This window comes from Sinocyclocheilus rhinocerous, unplaced genomic scaffold (assembly GCF_001515625.1).
Source record: "Sinocyclocheilus rhinocerous isolate Xijiao unplaced genomic scaffold, SAMN03320098_v1.1 scaffold993, whole genome shotgun sequence".
Classification (NCBI taxonomy): Eukaryota; Metazoa; Chordata; class Actinopteri; order Cypriniformes; family Cyprinidae; genus Sinocyclocheilus; species Sinocyclocheilus rhinocerous.
In genome coordinates this window covers 2,133,179-2,152,231 of record NW_015639771.1, presented here as the reverse complement: position 1 = coordinate 2,152,231, position 19,053 = coordinate 2,133,179, and the positions used below count along the sequence as shown (strand labels likewise).

Genomic DNA, 19,053 nt, shown 5'->3' with positions numbered 1-19,053 from the left:
TTTAATATGTATTTGTTTACGTAATAATAAAGAACTTGATACATAAATGTATTTTAATCAATATTATATAATAAATAAATATAAATACTATAAAAAATACATATATATATAAAAATATATATACTATATATATATATATATATATATATATGTATGTATATGTATATATTATTGTTGTCCTTTTTCATTTGTCAAATGTAAAAACATGTGATGGAACTTACATTATCTGTTGTTTTTACAGCCAGAATACAGAGAAAATGCAGGCTCTTTAGGGAACTGAAATTGCAACACTGTAAATAATGCATTTTATTCCTTGCAAGTGTTGAGTCGCATTTCACAGTTTTCATATCTGTTCTTCCTCTGTCTTTCAGTTCTCTGAGGTGGCACCAAAGTGATGATCAATTAATTTTTCAAATTACACTTTCAGCAACTCTCGTGCGTGAAGGAAACACATTAAAGGCATGTGTACTGTGAACGCCAACTGTTTACGTGAAGCAGAAACTCCCCCGTGAATCACACGTGTGATTTCTACATGTTGGTGTGTGAGTGTGATGCGTCACATGAGACCTCATCAGCAAAGCCCTGCAAAGAAAAGAGATGGGCCATTTTTCACTCTTGAATGTTTTTTGCTGTTAATGCAGTTGGTGGCACATTGTCGGCAGTTTTTGGTGCTGTCCGGATGCTATTTATAGCTATTGTACACATATAAACGAACGTTCATGTTCAAAACAAGCAATAATGTTTCAACGACATCTGTGACATACTGTCAGTTATGTAGCACAATAATTTAGATTTGTCCCCAGTTTATAAAAATCCAGTACCATTACTAAAAGTCCTGTTTATGGTAATAGACTTGACAGAGGCATCTTTAAAAGCAGAAATATGCAGCTTGTAGTTTTGTTAAAGCACTTATCTTTTTTTTTTTTTCAAGCACTGCATGTGTTAACACTTCTGAACATAGATTTTTTTTATGTAACAGTCCCTTTCTGTTATTCATGTGCATATCATATCATGCCAAAGTTGCAGCTTATCAGCTCTACATGGTCATGACAGGAGTTGAAAAGTTGGATATAACTTGGCACAAATATGTGTCAAGATGCTTTAATGTTTTTGAAAGTCTTTTATGCTCTCCAAGGCTGCATTTATTTGATTCATTGAATGTAATTTATTCTTGTGATGGCAAAGCTGAATTTTCAGCAGCCATTATACTTTCAATGTAAGTGCATTAATGTACATGCAGTTTTGATTGTTTTTTTTGTTTTTTTAGCAAACTAAATGATAAATCCAAAACATGCTTCAGCTTAACCTATTCTGAATCCAGAACTTTCCATTCACACAAGCATATATAGATTCCAGTCACAATAAACAGCAGTGTAGTGAAATTTAGACTCAGAAAAGTAATTATGAAACATGGTGCAATGGGAAGAGTTCTGTAATACGGTTGCATAAGTTTGTTTATTTCATCAAATGTTCTCTATTATTTAATATAGTTTTGAAAGAATGACATGTCTTGATGTTGCAAATGTCAGGCCTAACTCAGGCTTAACTGACCATAAAGGTTGCTGGGCATGACATTTCTTCACATTTAACACGTCAAACCACAAACTCATAGCTTGTTTCTGCAGTCGTATCAGCTGGGAGTCTTATTAATTTAGTTTGCCGAGGAATCTTTATAATGGCCAGGCAAACAGAAGCATCACCCCCACGCAGTTCCATTACAGCTTACTGGAATGTTGTTTTCTTATTCCACACTCACCCTCTTTGTCCTTGTAAACCATCCATAGATATGCAAGTTTGGTGTAGATCATTATGACATGTTCCTCACTGCCATGTACACTCATCCAGTGCTTTTGCAAACTCATATTTGAGGCTAGGTCACATGATCGGGATCAGTAACAGAATTATGCCACCTAATTTGTTTAACAAACTTAGGCACCTGTTTGAGATGTTCATTGGCTGGTCCTGACTAGAATGAATCACATTTTGCCCTTTGACAGCTGACTTGGAGAAGTTTAGGGTGGAGTTTGTTTTCGGCTAATGATTTTAGCAGTTGTGCTGTTGTGTCAGGAGAGGTTCGGGATGGCTGTTGTTAATCTGCAACTAGGCCACCGTTTCTTTGGCAGGGATCTCTAGGTACTGTAGACCTGCTTGTCATGTAAAGGGAAGAAGTGGGTAACGAGGACAGTCCACAAGAGCATTGAAGGAAAACAGCCGTTTAATGCTCCTGCTTCCTAAATTAGCCGCTTGTTTGTTCCTGGTAAATACAGTTGTTGTTTCTCGACATAAGTGGGCTGAATTTGATTGTCATATACTATGTCACTATCTTAAAGGGGCCATGTTGTACTCCCTTTTTGTTTGTTTTTTTTTGCAGTGTTTTTCCCTGATGCCCACTAGTTATGGTGTCTTGTACCGAAAATGTTTTTTACATGACCGTTTACCACCCTCATTCTCCTTTAGGGCAAAACCTATTTTTGCTACTGTACCTTTAAGACAATTTAAATTATGTATTATTATTTACATCGATGTATTTAGATGTAAAAAAGTTATAGGTGATGAATGGCTAACCTATGAATGTGTAAGTGTATGTTTTTTTAAAAAGAAGCCTCTTATGCTGACCAAGGCTGCATTTATTTGATTTTATTTGTTTTTATTTTGGTATTGGGTGTGAGTTGGTAAAGCCTGCAGTTTGGGCATGAAGTTGGCGTGCCTTGACCTGAAAGCTGTTCATCAATGATGTTTTGTACTCCTGTTGTCCTGGATAGCCTGACGTGTGACTTTTAGCATAGTTTGGCCCCACTTAAAGGCTATCTGACATTTAAAGTTACCAACAGCAGTTTGTTTTACTTGCCTTTTAGGCATGGATAAAGACAAAATTTATAGAAGATTCATAATTATTACCATCTCATAATTTCGTCTTTTTGTCATAATTTTGACTATTTCTTATGACTTACTATATCGTAATTTAATATTTTTGTCAATTTAGTTTTTTTATCTCATAACAATGACTTGGTATCTCATAATTTAGTCTTTTTTTGTATTTTGATGTAGTGTTGGGCGATATGCTCAATTTTCATATCGTCCTATCGTCAGCCTGTGAGATCGCCTATACACGATATTATCAGCTAATTTATGTAATTATTTACTTAGTTCCATTGCGGGAAAGTGAACCAACTCTAGCGTAAGGCTAAAAGCAGCCTAATGTTTTTAAAATGACTGAATTTGTATTTAACATAACAAATTAATAGAAACATCGTAAGTTACTAATTATAATGCTTACATTTCCTCAGTTATTCAAAAAGCAGCTACAGAAAACGAGCAAAGACCATTACATTACTAAAGAACATCATCACAAGCTCAGTCTAGTGTGAGTTTATGCACTTTAAAAACACTCCCGTTAAAATCAGTGAATATACACTGTATGATGAATAAATCTCTTACATCGCACGTAGATCTGAACTTTGTTTATGATGAGAGAATTCGCGAGTCAGAATTCAGTCAGCGCGCGCTGAACAACGGAACTCCGCTGTTTCAGTGATGACTCATCTGAACGCCTCTGATTGGCCATTGCATTCATAAGCTTAGCATAATCATGTGTGATTGGTTAAAACGCACAATACTGTAAAAACGCGGAAAAAGAAATATAATGCAACCAATAAGCCCTAATATTAATTAGATAGTATTACTAGCCTGATAATGTTACTAATAATAATAATCATCATTTTGCTATTGTCAAAGGCATCAGCCACAGGTGATATCTCTGACTATCGTTGACACACGATACTATCGTCTATCGGCACAACCCTATTTTGATGTCATAATTGTGACTTAGTATCTCATTATTTCGGCTTTTTGTCAATTTAGGCTTTTTATTTCATAACGATTTTATTTCATAATCTCATAATTTCATTTTTTTTGTTTTACTATGATTTAGTATCTCATAATTTTGACTTTTTATGTCATAATCATGATTTACCAAAGCATTATTTTTTTTCTTATATGCTTCCATAGAAATTGGACATAACGTTGAGAGCAGAACATTTTCTTGTTGCTAAATGTCTCAAATAAAGCTTTTGAATATCTTTTTGCTGCTAGTTATTTTTCAAAGCACTGTTTAAAAGCAGCATAGAAACCCACTCTTCCCTTGAATGATTAAAACGTATCCGGCCTAACTCTCAGAAATTGTTGAATTAAACAGACCAGAGGGAAACGTTTTGTTTCCCAGTGTAGGTAGATGAATCATTGGTTTTAAACCTCCTCTGGGCCGTCTTGACATGAGGCACTGAAGGGGAAAGTGTGTGTTTGCAGGGGTGTGTTCTGATTATTAAGGAGGAAAACAGGAAATGACATGTCAGTAGGCCTCAGTGTCTATTCAGATGAAAGCTTTCCTTCTCTTTGGTTTGGTAAAATCAGTCATATGCACTGAGCAGTTGCATGTGATCTGCTGTCAGGATAAGCAAGCTAGAGCCAGGTCTCTGGTTCTTTACAGATTCTTATGGACTGAGATTCTTTGGATTTTGTTAAGAAAAGTTATTTTATTTTATTTTTTAAAATATTAATTTTTTCGTCGTTTACAATCTTTGAAATCACATGTATTTATGCGATTTTTTTTTTTCTTCTCAAAAATAAACAAAAAATAAATAAATTATAAAATAAAAAAGAGGACATTAATATTATTGATAAAACAAGCTATTAGTCTTACTAGGTTGATTTTATGTTATATAATAGTTTATTAAATATGTCTTAAAGTCTCATAAGAAAACAGATTTATAGCTGTAATACGTTTTATTAAAAGTCATTCGACACTAAAGTGGACTGTATTCACATCAAGAAAAGTTTGCTTAGTCGTGGAATAAAAGGTCTTGCATGAATTTTCAAGCGTCATGAATAGCGATATCGTTTCACACCATCAGTAAAAGAGGAAGAAGCTTAGTCTTACAAAGTCTCATGACACCGAACCGCAGCATTATGCACGTCTTACTAGGTTGATTTTATGTTATATAATAGTTTATTAAATATGTCTTAAAGTCTCATAAGAAAACAGATTTATAGCTGTAATACGTTTTATTAAAAGTCATTCGACACCAAAGTGGACTGTATTCACATCAAGAAAAGTTTGCTTAGTCGTGGAATAAAAGGTCTTGCATGAATTTAAGCGTCATGAATAGCGATATCGTTTCACACCATCAGTAAAAGAGGAAGAAGCTTAGTCTTACAAAGTCTCATGACACCGAACCGCAGCATTATGCACTTTCAAAAGCATGACTCAGTGTGATGTGGATGTCTCATGGTAAAAATACATTTAAGGAACTGAGACAAATGTCTGCATGTGGGTCACAGAAAAAGGGCTTACATATTAGGGTTGTGCTGATAGACAATAGTATAATGTATCAACGATAGTCAGAGGTATCGCCTGTGGTTGATGTCTTTGACGATAGCAAGATGATGAGGATTATTATTATTATTAGGGCCCGAGCACCGCGGACCCTCTTGGAATTGCTCTGTTTATTATTATTGTTATTATTACTATTATTATTATTATTATTATCCAAAATGAATCACATTTTTGAGGGCCTAAACATGCTCAAACTCATGAAACTTTGCACACACCAGAAGTGGCGAAAATTTACTTCTGATATAGGTTTCAGAAGTGGGTGTGGCAAAATGGCTCAATAGCGCCACCTATAAACTTTCAACGAAGTGCCCCTCAAGCTACGTTTCACGTACATGTACGAAATTCGGCAGATACATGTAACACACCAATACCTACAATGAAGTCTCTTGGAGCAAAATCTGAATCCCAACAGGAAGTCAGTTATTTTTAATTTTCTCGCCAAATTTTGTGCCGTTTTTGCCATTTTCAGGCGTTGTATTTTAACGAACTCCTAGAGATTTAATCAGATCAACACCAAATTTGGTCAGTGTAAGTCGGTTATAGTCATAGCGCCACCTGCTGGCAACAGGAAGTGGCATGTTTTACACTGTAGCATACTCCTCCCAGAGATTTAATGATAATAAAGGCCTTTGCGATTTTAATTGCGAAGATCATGAGTTTTCGTTGAAGGACGTGTCCATGGCAGCCTGATAAATTTCGATGTTTCACCATGGAAAAGGAAGTTGTTGTAACTCAGCCATACAATGTCCGATCTGCCCCAAACTTCACATGTTTGTCCTGAGTCCTGGCCTGAAGACATCTAAAGGCCAATATTCCGTTATAATCCTAGCGCCAGCTGCTGTCAACAGGAAATTACTTGTTTTACACTCACTTAAACATGCAATGTCCGATCTGCCCCAAACTTCACATGTTTGGTAAGAATCCTGGCCTAAAGACATCTACATGCCAACATTCAGTTATAATTTATAGCGCCACCTGTTGGCAACAGGAAATGTCATGTTTTATACTAACTAAAACATGCAATGTCCAATCTGCCCTAAATTTCTTGTTTAATAAAAGCCTGGCCTGAAGACATCTAAATGCCAATATTCAGTTATTATCATAGCGCCACCTGTTGGCAACAGGATATGTCATGCTTTACACTAACTCAAACATACCATGTTCAATCTGCACCAAACTTCACACGTTTGATAAGAGTCCTGGCCTGAAGGCATCTACATGCCAATATTCAGTAATAGTCATAGCGCCACCAGCTGGCAGCAGGAAGTTTGGCACATATAAATGACTTTGACATATTTCTCCTATAGTTACCACTTTAAATGCATTTTGCCCGCCATTCACTGTTTTCCTGAGTCCATGGGGTGGAGGTGGCTCCAGGTGCGAGGGCCCTTTCAACGCTGCTTGCACCTTCAATTCTTCTTCTGAATTCTGCTCTCTCGCGAATTCTCTCATAATAAACAACAAAGTGCAGATGTACGTGCAATGTAAGTATAAGAGATTTATTCATCATACAGTAGAGATAGCTTCACTATCTGTGTAAAAATGTGTTTTTTGCATAAACTCGCGGTAGACTGAAGTCAGTGATGATGTGCTTTGCTCGTTTTCTGTAATGTTAGCTGCCATTTGAATAACTGAAATGTAATCATTATAATTAGTAACTTAGAACGTTTCTTTTAAATTGTTATCATGTTAAATACAAATTCAGTTATATTAAAAATATTTTATATATTTAGATAATAGATTACACTAACATTAGACTGCTTTTAGCCTTTACCCTGGAGTTGGTTCACTCTCAGGATATGAAACTAAGTAAATAATTAAATAAATTAGCATGATAATATTGTGTATTGGTGATCTCACAGGCTGACGATAGGGACCATATGACTATGGAGCATATCGCCCAACACTATTATATATCACCCCTCTGAAAAGACTGCTGTCCGTTTTTTTTTTTTGTCCTTTTCTGTGATTGGCTGAAAGTAGCTGGCATGTGTGTGTGAGCTGAGTGCTTATAAAAAATCATGAGTTTACATTTTATCCCAACCAAAACATGCCTGTCATTGCCCAGAATACAGGCCTATCCTTATTTGTGCTCTCTCACTTTCTTGTTTGCTTTTTTCTTTTTAATTCCATCAAACCTTTTTTTCCATTTTTTTTTGCCAAACTTATTCAACTTCTTTTTTGAAAAATATTTTTACATTGAAAATTTGCCTTACACATGTCCAGAATATCACTAATAACTGCTTATAACACCCTAGCATTCTGCCATTTTTTATGATTTTTGCACTGATTTTTTCAGAGAATGTAAAAATCTAGTTATTAGTTAGCTTTTTTCATATCTGACCTGTACCTTTCTCCACTTTGTGACAAACAAAAACTTGCAATATCTAATCTGCCAGCAGGCATTGCCTGTGTTGAATGTGAAGCGTGCTGACCTTGTTTTTGCTTGTAAGACCATGTGGTTTGGGGTGGGGAGCGGAGAGCAGATAGATAGGAGCTTTTAATGCTGCCTTTTCTCGGTGAAAGCACATAGCTCGGGGCCACATGGGTCCCTTGAGTGTGCCGCTCTCTCGTGAGATGACAAACGCGTGTTGCAGTTTGCTGTATTTATTTTTGGAGACTTTCTTCTGTTTAACTCTGAATCATGCTGTGCCGTGTCCCGGTGGAGTCTGCTGACAGGAAGACACATGAGGATGACATACATGTACAAGCACGATTCACAACAAAACACAACACAAGTATCGACTAATGCACCTTTTTATCTCTGTGCGGTTTCCATAAATAAGCTGTGTTTTGCACTTTAAGCATTTGATTTTTCTTCTCAGAAGGCCAGTAATAATGTTAAAGGAATAAAGGTTTATTCCTTAAAACTAAAAAGGCTGTTTTGCTAATGACTTGCATTACTGTAAGATAAAAAAAAAAAAAAAAAAGGAATTAATACTTTTATTCAGCAAGAACACAATGCAGTGATCAAAATGACATTTTTTTAAATTGTGTTTTTGCCCAACTTATTTTCATTTGTTTCAGTAAATAAAGAAATCATAAAAAACATTTAGATTTACATTAAATTGGCCCTATACATGTCTAGATACCAGAATATCAGAGAGACTTATGGCTCTTTTTTTAAGGAATTGATACTTTTATTCAGCAAGGATGCAATAACTTAAACAAAAGTGACAGTAAAGCCACTATCCAACATGAAAAAATCCTGAACAAAATGATGATTTCCATGAAAATATTAAGCAGTACAACTTTTTCAACATTGAAAATTTAACCATCACAGGAATAAATTGCTTTTAAAATGTTATAAAATATAAAACATTTATTAAAATTAGAATATTTCACACTATCACTGTTTTTACTCTTATTTTGATCAAACAGTAGCAGCATCGGTGAGCATAGGAGACTTTTTTTTTTTTCAAAAATCATTTAAAAATGATGGTAAAAACTGTAGTGTATGTAAATTACCTCTGTTGTGATTGGCTAAATTCTCTACCAGCATATTTCCCTTTGGCAATGAATTAGCAAGTTGCTGAAAACTGTGAAAAGAAATCTATATTGAATTTAAATATGGATGTCCATATGTTAATCATGTCATAACCATGAGGATGTTAAAATGGTTAGTGTCAAGGATTGTCATGACGGAAAAAACAGTAGGGATAGACTTTGCAGAATTATGTAAATATTACATTTTGACTCTCTAAATGTTCTTCAGAGTTTATCATCACTGTAGGGATTTTAATACTGTATTATGGATCCTTTTTCGTCTAATTTAATTTTCCAACTTTCATGTGAAACTCAGACCCTATAAACTTTTCAGTAAGCAGGTGCAGAAAGCTACAGGTGAGGTGTGTTCCCGTTTTTGTTTTAGTTGCCGATTACTGCTGTGGTTTATATTGTACAGATTTTAATATGCCTGAGCCTAAAGCAGGCCCTTGGTGGCCTAGTATCGTACAGTACGAAAGTTATTTCCCTTAACCAGGAAATTAACGTTCTTAGAATTGACAGACAGTTGACCCTGAGAGGTCAAGTAAATATCTACAGCGGATCTAAATATTTATAATTAATTATAACTAGTTATGATTAATTATTCATATTTCCCCATGAGCTGATTCGCTACATTACTTTGAAGTTTGCGGTTATGCATGTTCATTTGAGGTTGGTACAATTTTTAAAATGTTTTTGAAAGAAGTCTCTTATGCTACCAAGGCTGCATTTGTTTGATCAAAAATACAGTAAAAAGAGAAACATTGGGAAATATTATTACAATTTAAAAATTGTCATTTATTCCTATGATGGCAAAACTGAATTGTCAATTTATCAATTGAATGCGTCTTTTCTGAATAAAAGTATTACTTAAAAAAAATAAATAAATAAATAAAAAAAATCTAACTGAACTGTCTTTTGAATGGTAGTGCATATGCTGAAGTGTACATTACCTGCTAATGGATGTTATGAACTTTGTGTGAACTACATGAGGGCCATGTGAGAGTGAAAAGAGTCCATGAACACTTATCAATGACGGTTGTGCAAGCCTCTGTAGTTGTGCTTGCTTTGAGTTGACCTTAGGGCTAGAGTTGCAAAGACCACAGGTATAACCAATAACTTTCACTTGTTATTGAGCTCTTGGGGTATTTGTTTAACCAGGAGATGTTTCTGTTTAAACAAACTCAGAGATACGGCCTTGTCCCTGGTTGTCCTTATCTTTGCTTTAGCACAGGCTAGTCATCACTTGGCCTGTGAGCAGGCTTGAAGTACAGATAGCAGATGTTTCCTGGTGAAAACAACTTTTTTCTGTACTGATAATACCTCTGCTCAAATAACCAAAGATCTAAGCTAGTGTTTGTCCCGGTCATGTTTGTAAGTAATAAAAACCTTTCTATGTCCTCTCCCACAGGTGATTTTCAAAGCCAAAGCAAAGTATTCCCCGGAGCTCAACAAGTACAAGTAAGAGATTTTCTTTCCTGGCTGTGAGTGCTGTTAATGAATTAAGTGGTTGCTTAGAGAGAGCCAGTATGAAAAATATGCTCTTTCTTTACATTTTAAGTGCTCTAAACTGTTGTCACCCCTGAAATCTTGTGCAACTTTCACTCTTTCACTTTTTTTTTCTTGGTTCTTGCAGAATAGGCAAACTGTAGCCATGAAGCTTAGCTGTCTATACACTACATTTATTTAAAGAGATAGTTCACCTAAAAATTAAAATCATTTCATTTACTCACACTTGTTTAACATGACAACATGTTGTTCAAAACCTGTATGATTTTTTTTAGCAGACTGTTCATGCTGATCTTTTCCATACAGTGAAGGAATACTGAGCCCGTCAAGCTTCAAAATACCAATAAAGCACCATGGAAGCAGTATAGGAAAAGGCCGAAATATGAGTCACTTCTTCCCTCGCCTGTAACACTCAAATCTCAATTTTTCATGTTCAAATATGGTACATCAAGACACATTGCACTGTGTTTGACTAGGTATCATATGGCCTCAGAAGATTTGGAAAAAAAATTTGTTGGTACTTTTATGTCACTATTTTGTGTTTTAATTGCCCTAGTACTCATTTATTCATGTTCCACACAAGAACAGAAATCATACAGCTTTGGAACAACATTAGAGTGAGACTTTTTGGGTGAATTTAGGAGGATTTAGAATTTTTCTTTTGGTTGAAATATCAAAAGACTAAAGAAGTTTGAGCCAACTTATTACAGACTTGTTAGTTTTTCCATTTGGAGCATCAGTCTGTACAAATACGGGCTTTGATCAGGTTATTAGAGTCTGATGCCGAGTGAAAAGCTTGGAGATTAAATCCTACCCAGCCCCGTCTGAGTCAGGAGGAGTAGGAGGAGGGCATGTGGTGGAATGGAGGGGGAAGGGGGCAGAGGTGAGGATTGACACATGGCCCAGACAGAGCTAAGCAACTGGTTGACTGCGCTCATCAGTTCATTGTCTTTGAGCTTTCATATATTATTCAATATGATATATTGAGCATGAAGTATTATGGGACAGAGCTGGATTTTCTTCAACAGAAGAGGGTAAAAAATTGTATTATATTATATTTTATATGATAAAATATAGATGTTTAAGTTGTTCACATATAATTCACCCATGACACATTCATTTCATTTATTTATTCTTCTCTAAAATAATTTTTCTCTCTACTCTCGATAGGGTGCCCCTGCGTCTAGGATTTCTGCTGGCCAGTGTTTTTTTCCTGGTGGTGAATGTGACGTGTGCCATGCTGGTTCAGGGTGATGCGGGTGAGAGTCAGGTGAAGGATGCCGTTCTGGCACGAGTTCTGGTTAATGACAGCCTCTTTGTGCTCTGTGCGATCTCTCTTGCCATCTGCATCTTCAAGATCGCTAAAATGTCTTCTGCCAACGTCTACCTGGAGTCAAAGGTAAGTGGACAGGGATGCGGTTTGGATTTGGAGATTTTTGCATACTGGCTTACTTCATATTTGGATTCAGAACACGACAGTGCAGCATTTTCAGTATTATTTTCAGCGGTTTCAGACAGTGCAATCATAACTAATTGTTTTGAGTGGTGTTGAAAGAGTACTTGCTCTTCTGTCTAAATGTGGTGATCTTTGTGATTGTGATCCAGGGGACATCAGTATGCCAGGCCACGGCCATTGGGGCGGCAGTTATCCTCCTGTACACTTCCAGAGCCTGTTATAACCTGGTTGTGGTGGCTCTTTCTCCTGAAGATCGGCCCAGCCCGTTTAATTATGGCTGGTACAATGTATCTGACCAGGTAGTTCAACATAACTCTATATATCGTTATTTGTTAATTATAAGTATGATTCAGTATTTTTTTTATAGTTTTTGTTTAAATAATACTTTTATTCAGCAAGGATACTTTGAATTAAACAAAAGACTGTAAAGACTTGCAAAGATTTATAAAGTTACAAATGATTTTTATTTCAAATAAATTCTGTTCTTTTCAACTTTATTTATCAAAGAATCCTGAAAAATATCTATACATATAATGGTTTTCACAAAAATATTAGGTAGTAAGTAGTAAATATTAAAGGGGTTATGAATATAATGTTCTCTGAGGTTCATTTATAATGTTAGTGTGATTTAACATAAAAAAAACATCATAATTTAGATGTAATAGGCTATTTTCTATCCTGTTTTTGAGCCTCTCTGCAGAACAGTCTGTTTTTATCCGTGGGGCATATTCAAGACTCGCAAGTAAACGCCCACTGCTGTAACTGGCTAACAGTTTTGCATATTAAAATAGCAGATGGACGCTGCTGTGATGTGCTCTGAAAACAACATGGGTCATTTAGGTTAAAAACGTGTAAATACTCCGTATATATCAAACGATCTGGAACAGACAATGCAATAGTGGTAAAAACACATTTACTCACACTTATGTGTTGCGACATTACTGTTAGTTCCAAAATAGTCAGACTCAGCACTGCATCATCTTTTACTTTCAGTCTCTCTGAAAATCCTGCATCATATTGTCTTAAAAATTAATCTGTATTAAAGTAAAGTGTTTACACCGGACATGATCGGCGCAACGCTACCATAGACAACAGAACCCATTATAATCGGCGATTCTGTCTGCACTGGATGCGGCATGGATTGACACAATGAAGACTGGAGTAATGGCTGCGGAAAATTTAGCTTTGCCATCACAGGACTAAGTTACATTTTAAATTATATTAAAATAGTAAAAAGCTATTTTAAATTGTAATAATATTTCACAGTATGACTGATTTTACCGTATTTTTAACTAAATAAATGCAGCCTTTGTGAGCATAAGAGACTTCAAAAACATTTAAAAAATCTTACTGAGGCAAACTTTTGAACGGTAGTGTATGTACAGTAGAAAGCTGGTAAACCTTCACTGAACTTTCACTGTCCCAGATAAACAAGTCTGTAAGTGTGGCACAGCTGTTTGAGTTAATAATCAAAGTTGTTTTCACCTTTATGTGAGATGTATGAACTCATTATGTATTTATTCTTCTCATTTGCATAGTTGCTAATTTTTGTCTGCCCTGATTTAGTACTGTATCCTTCAAGAGCTGTGTCTGTTGTGTGTGTGGTGGATTTGAAGAGTATAATACAGTCTGTGTGATGAATTAGAGATTATGCCTTTTGCTGCATATTTACAAATGCTTTATAAAAAGAGATGTTAACGGCTTCATTCATTCATTCATTCAAAATACAGTAATTCAACATGGATTACGCTGCTTTGCGCAGTGCTCCACAGAAACAATCCATTTGAGGGGATTTAGAAAGATATGGGCTTTGTGGGGGAAAGGTCTTTGTTTTGCTATAAATAGCCCGGGCAAGGCTGCTGTGCAGAAAGGATGGCTGGTGGTGACCTAGTTTGGGTTCACAGCCAAGGTTCCCCTGATCGGCCTGCCCCTTTCTCTGACTCCGCTGCATATGTTTGGGTGGCTGTCTGCTTGCTTATTCTTCATAAAGCTACTTTGTCTCATGTAAAGCTGTTGTGAGGATTTGTTTCTCGCTGTTTTGATGATGCATTTAATTCTGGGATTGGTTACATCCTTTCTTATCCTGCATTGTCTGCATTTTTGTGGATATTCATTTAGATGATGTTTTGTGCTTTTGTTTGTTGTAGGCTTTGTTTTGTTGTGCTATTCAATGGTTCTATAGTATGGATAATTTTTAGGGGTACTCTCTTCTGTGGCTGCATGATTTGAGGAAAAACTGGTTTAAATTGTTTTTTTCCATGATCAAAATTGTGATTGCAATTTGATATTTTAATATATATATATATATATATATAATTTTTTTAATTATGATTGTTAGTATTACTAAAAAATAACAAAATAGGAAATATTACTATTGTAATAATAATGTATTTTGAAGTACAACTGTAAAATTGCAATACTATCATTTATGACTGTCTTAATTTTAACCATTGGCCTTTATTTAGCTGGAGAACTACAGGGAACCCTTAAATCTTCTCTTTTGTTGACAACAGCCAGTTTTTAAACACTTCTCATAAGTTTAGGAAGCATGTTTGGTGCATGTTGTGTTCCTAAATGTTATCATTTTATCAGTTCAGACTGTACAGATTGTAAAACAAGATATCACGATAACACATTGTTTTTTTGTATGGAAAAAAAGGTCATATAGGTCAGATTGCATAGAAATGTTTAGCACACCTCTCGTCAATAAATCACGCCATTTTGATGTGTCATTTGTGTGTTGCACAAATTAGATGTGACAATATGTGTTATGTGACTGTGTGACAAGTTACGTGTGAAAGTATAGTGCTTGTTTTGGGGGTTTTGCTGCGTTGTTTTTCATTCCCATCAAATAAATGTAGTGTCTACAGTGATATTTTTGCAGTATTTACATATTAGTATTTATTAATATTTTGAATTGGCTTTATTTTTATATTTCCCATCAAATAAATGTGGTGTCTACAGTGTTATTTTTGTATTATTTATACATTAGCATTTATTTATTAATATTTAGAATCTTCTTTTATACTCCCATTTATATTTATTTCAGTTTTATTTTTTATTTTTAGTACTTAAACTTCTGTTATATCAATAAGTTGCCATGGCAGTATTTCAAATTTTTTTTTAAGTTTATCATCTAATATTTCATTTAATTTCATTTAGATTATTTTAGGTTTAGATAACAATAACAGCTCTGCCGTCTACTCTGACTAAGGTCTATTGGCCTTTACAGTGAACCGATACATCAATATGCTCAGAAGTGGAATGTTCTCAATGTTAAATTAGTCTTGAATTGTGTTTGTGTCTCCAGGCGGATGCAGAGAAGATCAATGTGGAAGCCTATGTGGTCTTTGGGATCATCCTGTTCTTCTGGGAGTTGCTGCCCACCAGTCTGGTGGTGTTGTTCTTCAAGAGCTGCACATCAGTGCAGAGAAGTGTTCAGAGAATCCCGATTTGTGTGTTTTTATCGATTCTGTACAGTGTTATTTTTGTATTATTTATACATTAGCATTTATTTATTAATATTTAGAATCTTCTTTTATACTCCCATTTATATTTATTTCAGTTTTATTTTTTATTTTTAGTACTTAAACTTCTGTTATATCAATAAGTTGCCATGGCAGTATTTCAAATTTTTTTGTAAGTTTTTCATCTAATATTTCATTTAATTTAATTTAGATTATTTTAGGTTTAGATAACAATAACAGCTCTGCCGTCTACTCTGACTAAGGTCTATTGGCCTTTACAGTGAACCGATACATCAGTATGCTCAGAAGTGGAATGTTCTCAATGTTAAATTAGTCTTGCATTGTGTTTGTGTCTCCAGGCGGATGCAGAGAAGATCAATGTGGAAGCCTATGTGGTCTTTGGGATCATCCTGTTCTTCTGGGAGTTGCTGCCCACCAGTCTGGTGGTGTTGTTCTTCAGAGTGCAGCGGCCCAATCAGAACCTGGTGAAAGTCTAATCCTGTCTCACTTCTCTAAATCTGTCCGTCAATATCACAGCTGGACACTTACTCAATGATGAGAGCCGGTGATCAGGTTGTTTTCCTGTCAGATAGAATTAATTACTCAGACGTCTGCCCCACTGAAAACAACACCCCATGCTGCTGTGTTAGTCACGTATTTGCCTGTCTGTGTTGGACCAGTCATATGGTCTTATTTATATTTTGTATACGTTTTTTCCACAGACACCGGGTGGCATGATCAACAGTCACAGCTTTAGTTCCAGAGCATATTTCTTTGACAACCCACGCCGCTATGATAGTGATGACGATCTGTCTAGAAATACAACTTCCCGAGGAGAAAGATGCAGGTGTGTGTACTCACATTTTTAAACACAGGAGTGTTTACCCACAGACTTTTATATAGGAATGTTATATTTACTTATAGTTAAAGATATTAGAAGTTTTTAAAGGCATAGTTCATTTAAAAATGATTTACTCACAGGACTGCCCTGACTCACCTTCATGTCTTTCCAAACTTGTATGACATTTTTCTTCAGAGAAATACAGAGATGTTTTTTGTGAACGATCCCTTTAAATAACATGATTGATACATCAGTTAAATTATGTCTCTAAGGCTTAAGGTTCTGTTTTCCAGCAGTATCCTGTCATCCACGCCACAGACGGGCCCAGGTTGGTACAGCTCGATCCAGAGGAACGGCAGCCTAACAGCAATCCCTCACCTGCTGAACGGCCCCCAAACATCAACCGCCCCTCTTCTCTTTGCCAATGGCAACATTCAGACCAACCAACACCACAATTACTATTCCACCCCCCAGAACTACTACTCAACCTCCCAGACACACTACGCCACCCCTCAGAACTAATGCAGATCCTTCATGTGGATTGATCTAGTCTGAGGTTTGGCTCAGCCAGGACATCGAGCAATGCTTTATGGTCGTCTTCCCCCTCAGTCAGTTTATCTGCCCACATTGAAACGGCAGGAAATTAAAGGGACCATACAAAGGTGATGGGGGGGTTGTTTGGACCAAATGGACCAGCTTTTCCAATGTTCTCATTTCTGAAAACCATCCATCCTATCACCCAAAATTGGCGCAATGAGCTCCTAAGAGCCTTCAGCACATGGACTCCCCTCTGTGAGTTGGGATGTGCTTTTTGCACTTATTGTGGGCCTGTATGTTATATTTGGATCAATTGGAATAGTTGTAGGCCAGAATGTGGTGTTGGTGGTGGCGAGATTTTTCTGTTTTTGGAGATTACGCCTTTTATATTCCATCGTTTTGGAGAAAGAGCACGACCTCCTTGTGCATCCGAGACGACCAAGTGAAAAAGCATGATCCGTCGTGCACCGACATTCACATGTGACTCTTTCTTGAATTCCTTTAACGTTTTTTATTACATTGCCAAAGAGCCTGTGCTTAAATCCAAGGTAGTAAATTTTTACGCTTCCCAAAGACAGAGAGATACCCAGTTCCTACAATCCCAGAACCAACGACTGAGATCTAGCATATTCAAATGTATGACTAGGAAGACTAACTCTACTTCTCAGACCAACCAACACCACAATTACTATTCCACCCCCCAGAACTACTACTCAACCTCCCAGACACACTACGCCACCCCTCAGAACTAATGCAGATCCTTCATGTGGATTGATCTAGTCTGAGGTTTGGCTCAGCCAGGACATCGAGCAATGCTTTATGGTCGTCTTCCCCCTCAGTCAGTTTATCTGCCCACATTGAAACGGCAGGAAATTAAAGGGACCATACAAAGGTGATGGGGGGGTTGTTTGGACCAAATGGACCAGCTTTTCCAATGTTCTCATTTCTGAAAACCATCCATCCTATCACCCAAAATTGGCGCAATGAGCTCCTAAGAGCCTTCAGCACATGGACTCCCCTCTGTGAGTTGGGATGTGCTTTTTGCACTTATTGTGGGCCTGTATGTTATATTTGGATCAATTGGAATAGTTGTAGGCCAGAATGTGGTGTTGGTGGTGGCGAGATTTTTCTGTTTTTGGAGATTACGCCTTTTATATTCCATCGTTTTGGAGAAAGAGCACGACCTCCTTGTGCATCCGAGACGACCAAGTGAAAAAGCATGATCCGTCGTGCACCGACATTCACATGTGACTCTTTCTTGAATTCCTTTAACGTTTTTTATTACATTGCCAAAGAGCCTGTGCTTAAATCCAAGGTAGTACATTTTTACGCTTCCCAAAGACAGAGAGACACCCAGTTCCTACAATCCCAGAACCAACGACTGAGATCTAGCATATTCAAATGTGTGACTAGGAAGACTAACTCTACTTCCATCCTCTGATATTTTGGTACTTGGCTTTTGAAGGACATTGTGGGCTCGTGGGGGAATTTACCTGCATATATCAGTAGTCGAAAACTAGAATATCATTCTCCAGGGATGCCTGAAATGGTGCCATCGTATGATTTTCCTAGCCGAAAACATGTTGCACAAAATTCATGTTTGGGTTGAACATGTTTCATGAGCTTTATATCATCATTCCTGTATAATTGTATTTCAGGAGCGTGATTGGTCAGCAATTGATCAGCATATCCAGCTTAAATGAAACGGTCCTTTCCATTTCCCTAAAAAAAGTAATTGTAAAAAAAGCTTATTTTTTTATCCCCTAATTTGCTGCTCCATATGTTATGAGCGATGTACAAGATATCAGCAATCATTTTGGCTGAAGCAATCATCAGTTGTGGTGTAAATATGATGAATGGGCAGCTGTAGGGCTGAAACTCTGTTATTGGATTTATTTTTAAAATGTGTTTTAAATTGCGTCTTACAGGGTTTTGTGTATGCTGTATGAAAAAAGTGGATGGTTTTAATTGATTTGGACATTAAATCGGCCTCGTGTCTTATTTCCTTGCTTTCTGCCAGCTAATTTGTTGCAAAGCTGTTCAGTTATGAGAAAACTTGAGCATTAAGTGATGGAAATGTAATGCGTTTGATCGAATGTCGATTGGGTTCATTTCCTGACAAACTGCAGACAAGATGGGGCTGTGTGTGAGTTGGTTGGTTGGTTTCTTTTTTTATCTTCATTAATTTATAAATGCGAGTCTGAAAAATGTTACTGTGAAATTTGTCATATCAACTTGCAAAAGTGCAAGTAAAGCCTTTGTTTTTTTGTTCGAGGCCAATGAATGTAACTCGTTTACCCATGTTCATAGTTAATTAAAGATGTACACAAGCACTACCATTAAAAAATTAAGTTTTATTGCACTG

At 36.3% G+C, this 19,053-nt stretch overlaps 1 protein-coding gene across 2 annotated transcripts in view; it reads left to right on the top strand.

The window, feature by feature from the left end:
- Nucleotides 1–17,200, top strand: part of LOC107751764 (integral membrane protein GPR137B-like) — a 20,385-nt gene extending 3,185 nt beyond the window's left edge. The window contains exons 2-8 of one of the 2 annotated variants that reach the window (XM_016567532.1): nucleotides 10,290–10,339; nucleotides 11,558–11,786; nucleotides 11,993–12,142; nucleotides 15,154–15,240; nucleotides 15,757–15,795; nucleotides 16,033–16,157; nucleotides 16,445–17,200. In XM_016567532.1, coding sequence (XP_016423018.1) covers nucleotides 10,290–10,339; nucleotides 11,558–11,786; nucleotides 11,993–12,142; nucleotides 15,154–15,240; nucleotides 15,757–15,795; nucleotides 16,033–16,157; nucleotides 16,445–16,673 — 909 coding nt within the window. In that variant the 3' untranslated portion in view covers nucleotides 16,674–17,200. Of the gene's footprint in view, nucleotides 1–10,289; nucleotides 10,340–11,557; nucleotides 11,787–11,992; nucleotides 12,143–15,153; nucleotides 15,241–15,669; nucleotides 15,796–16,032; nucleotides 16,158–16,444 lie in introns of both variants that reach the window. The other variant, XM_016567533.1, reaches the window with a different exon arrangement.
- The last annotated feature ends 1,853 nt before the right edge of the window (nucleotides 17,201–19,053 follow it).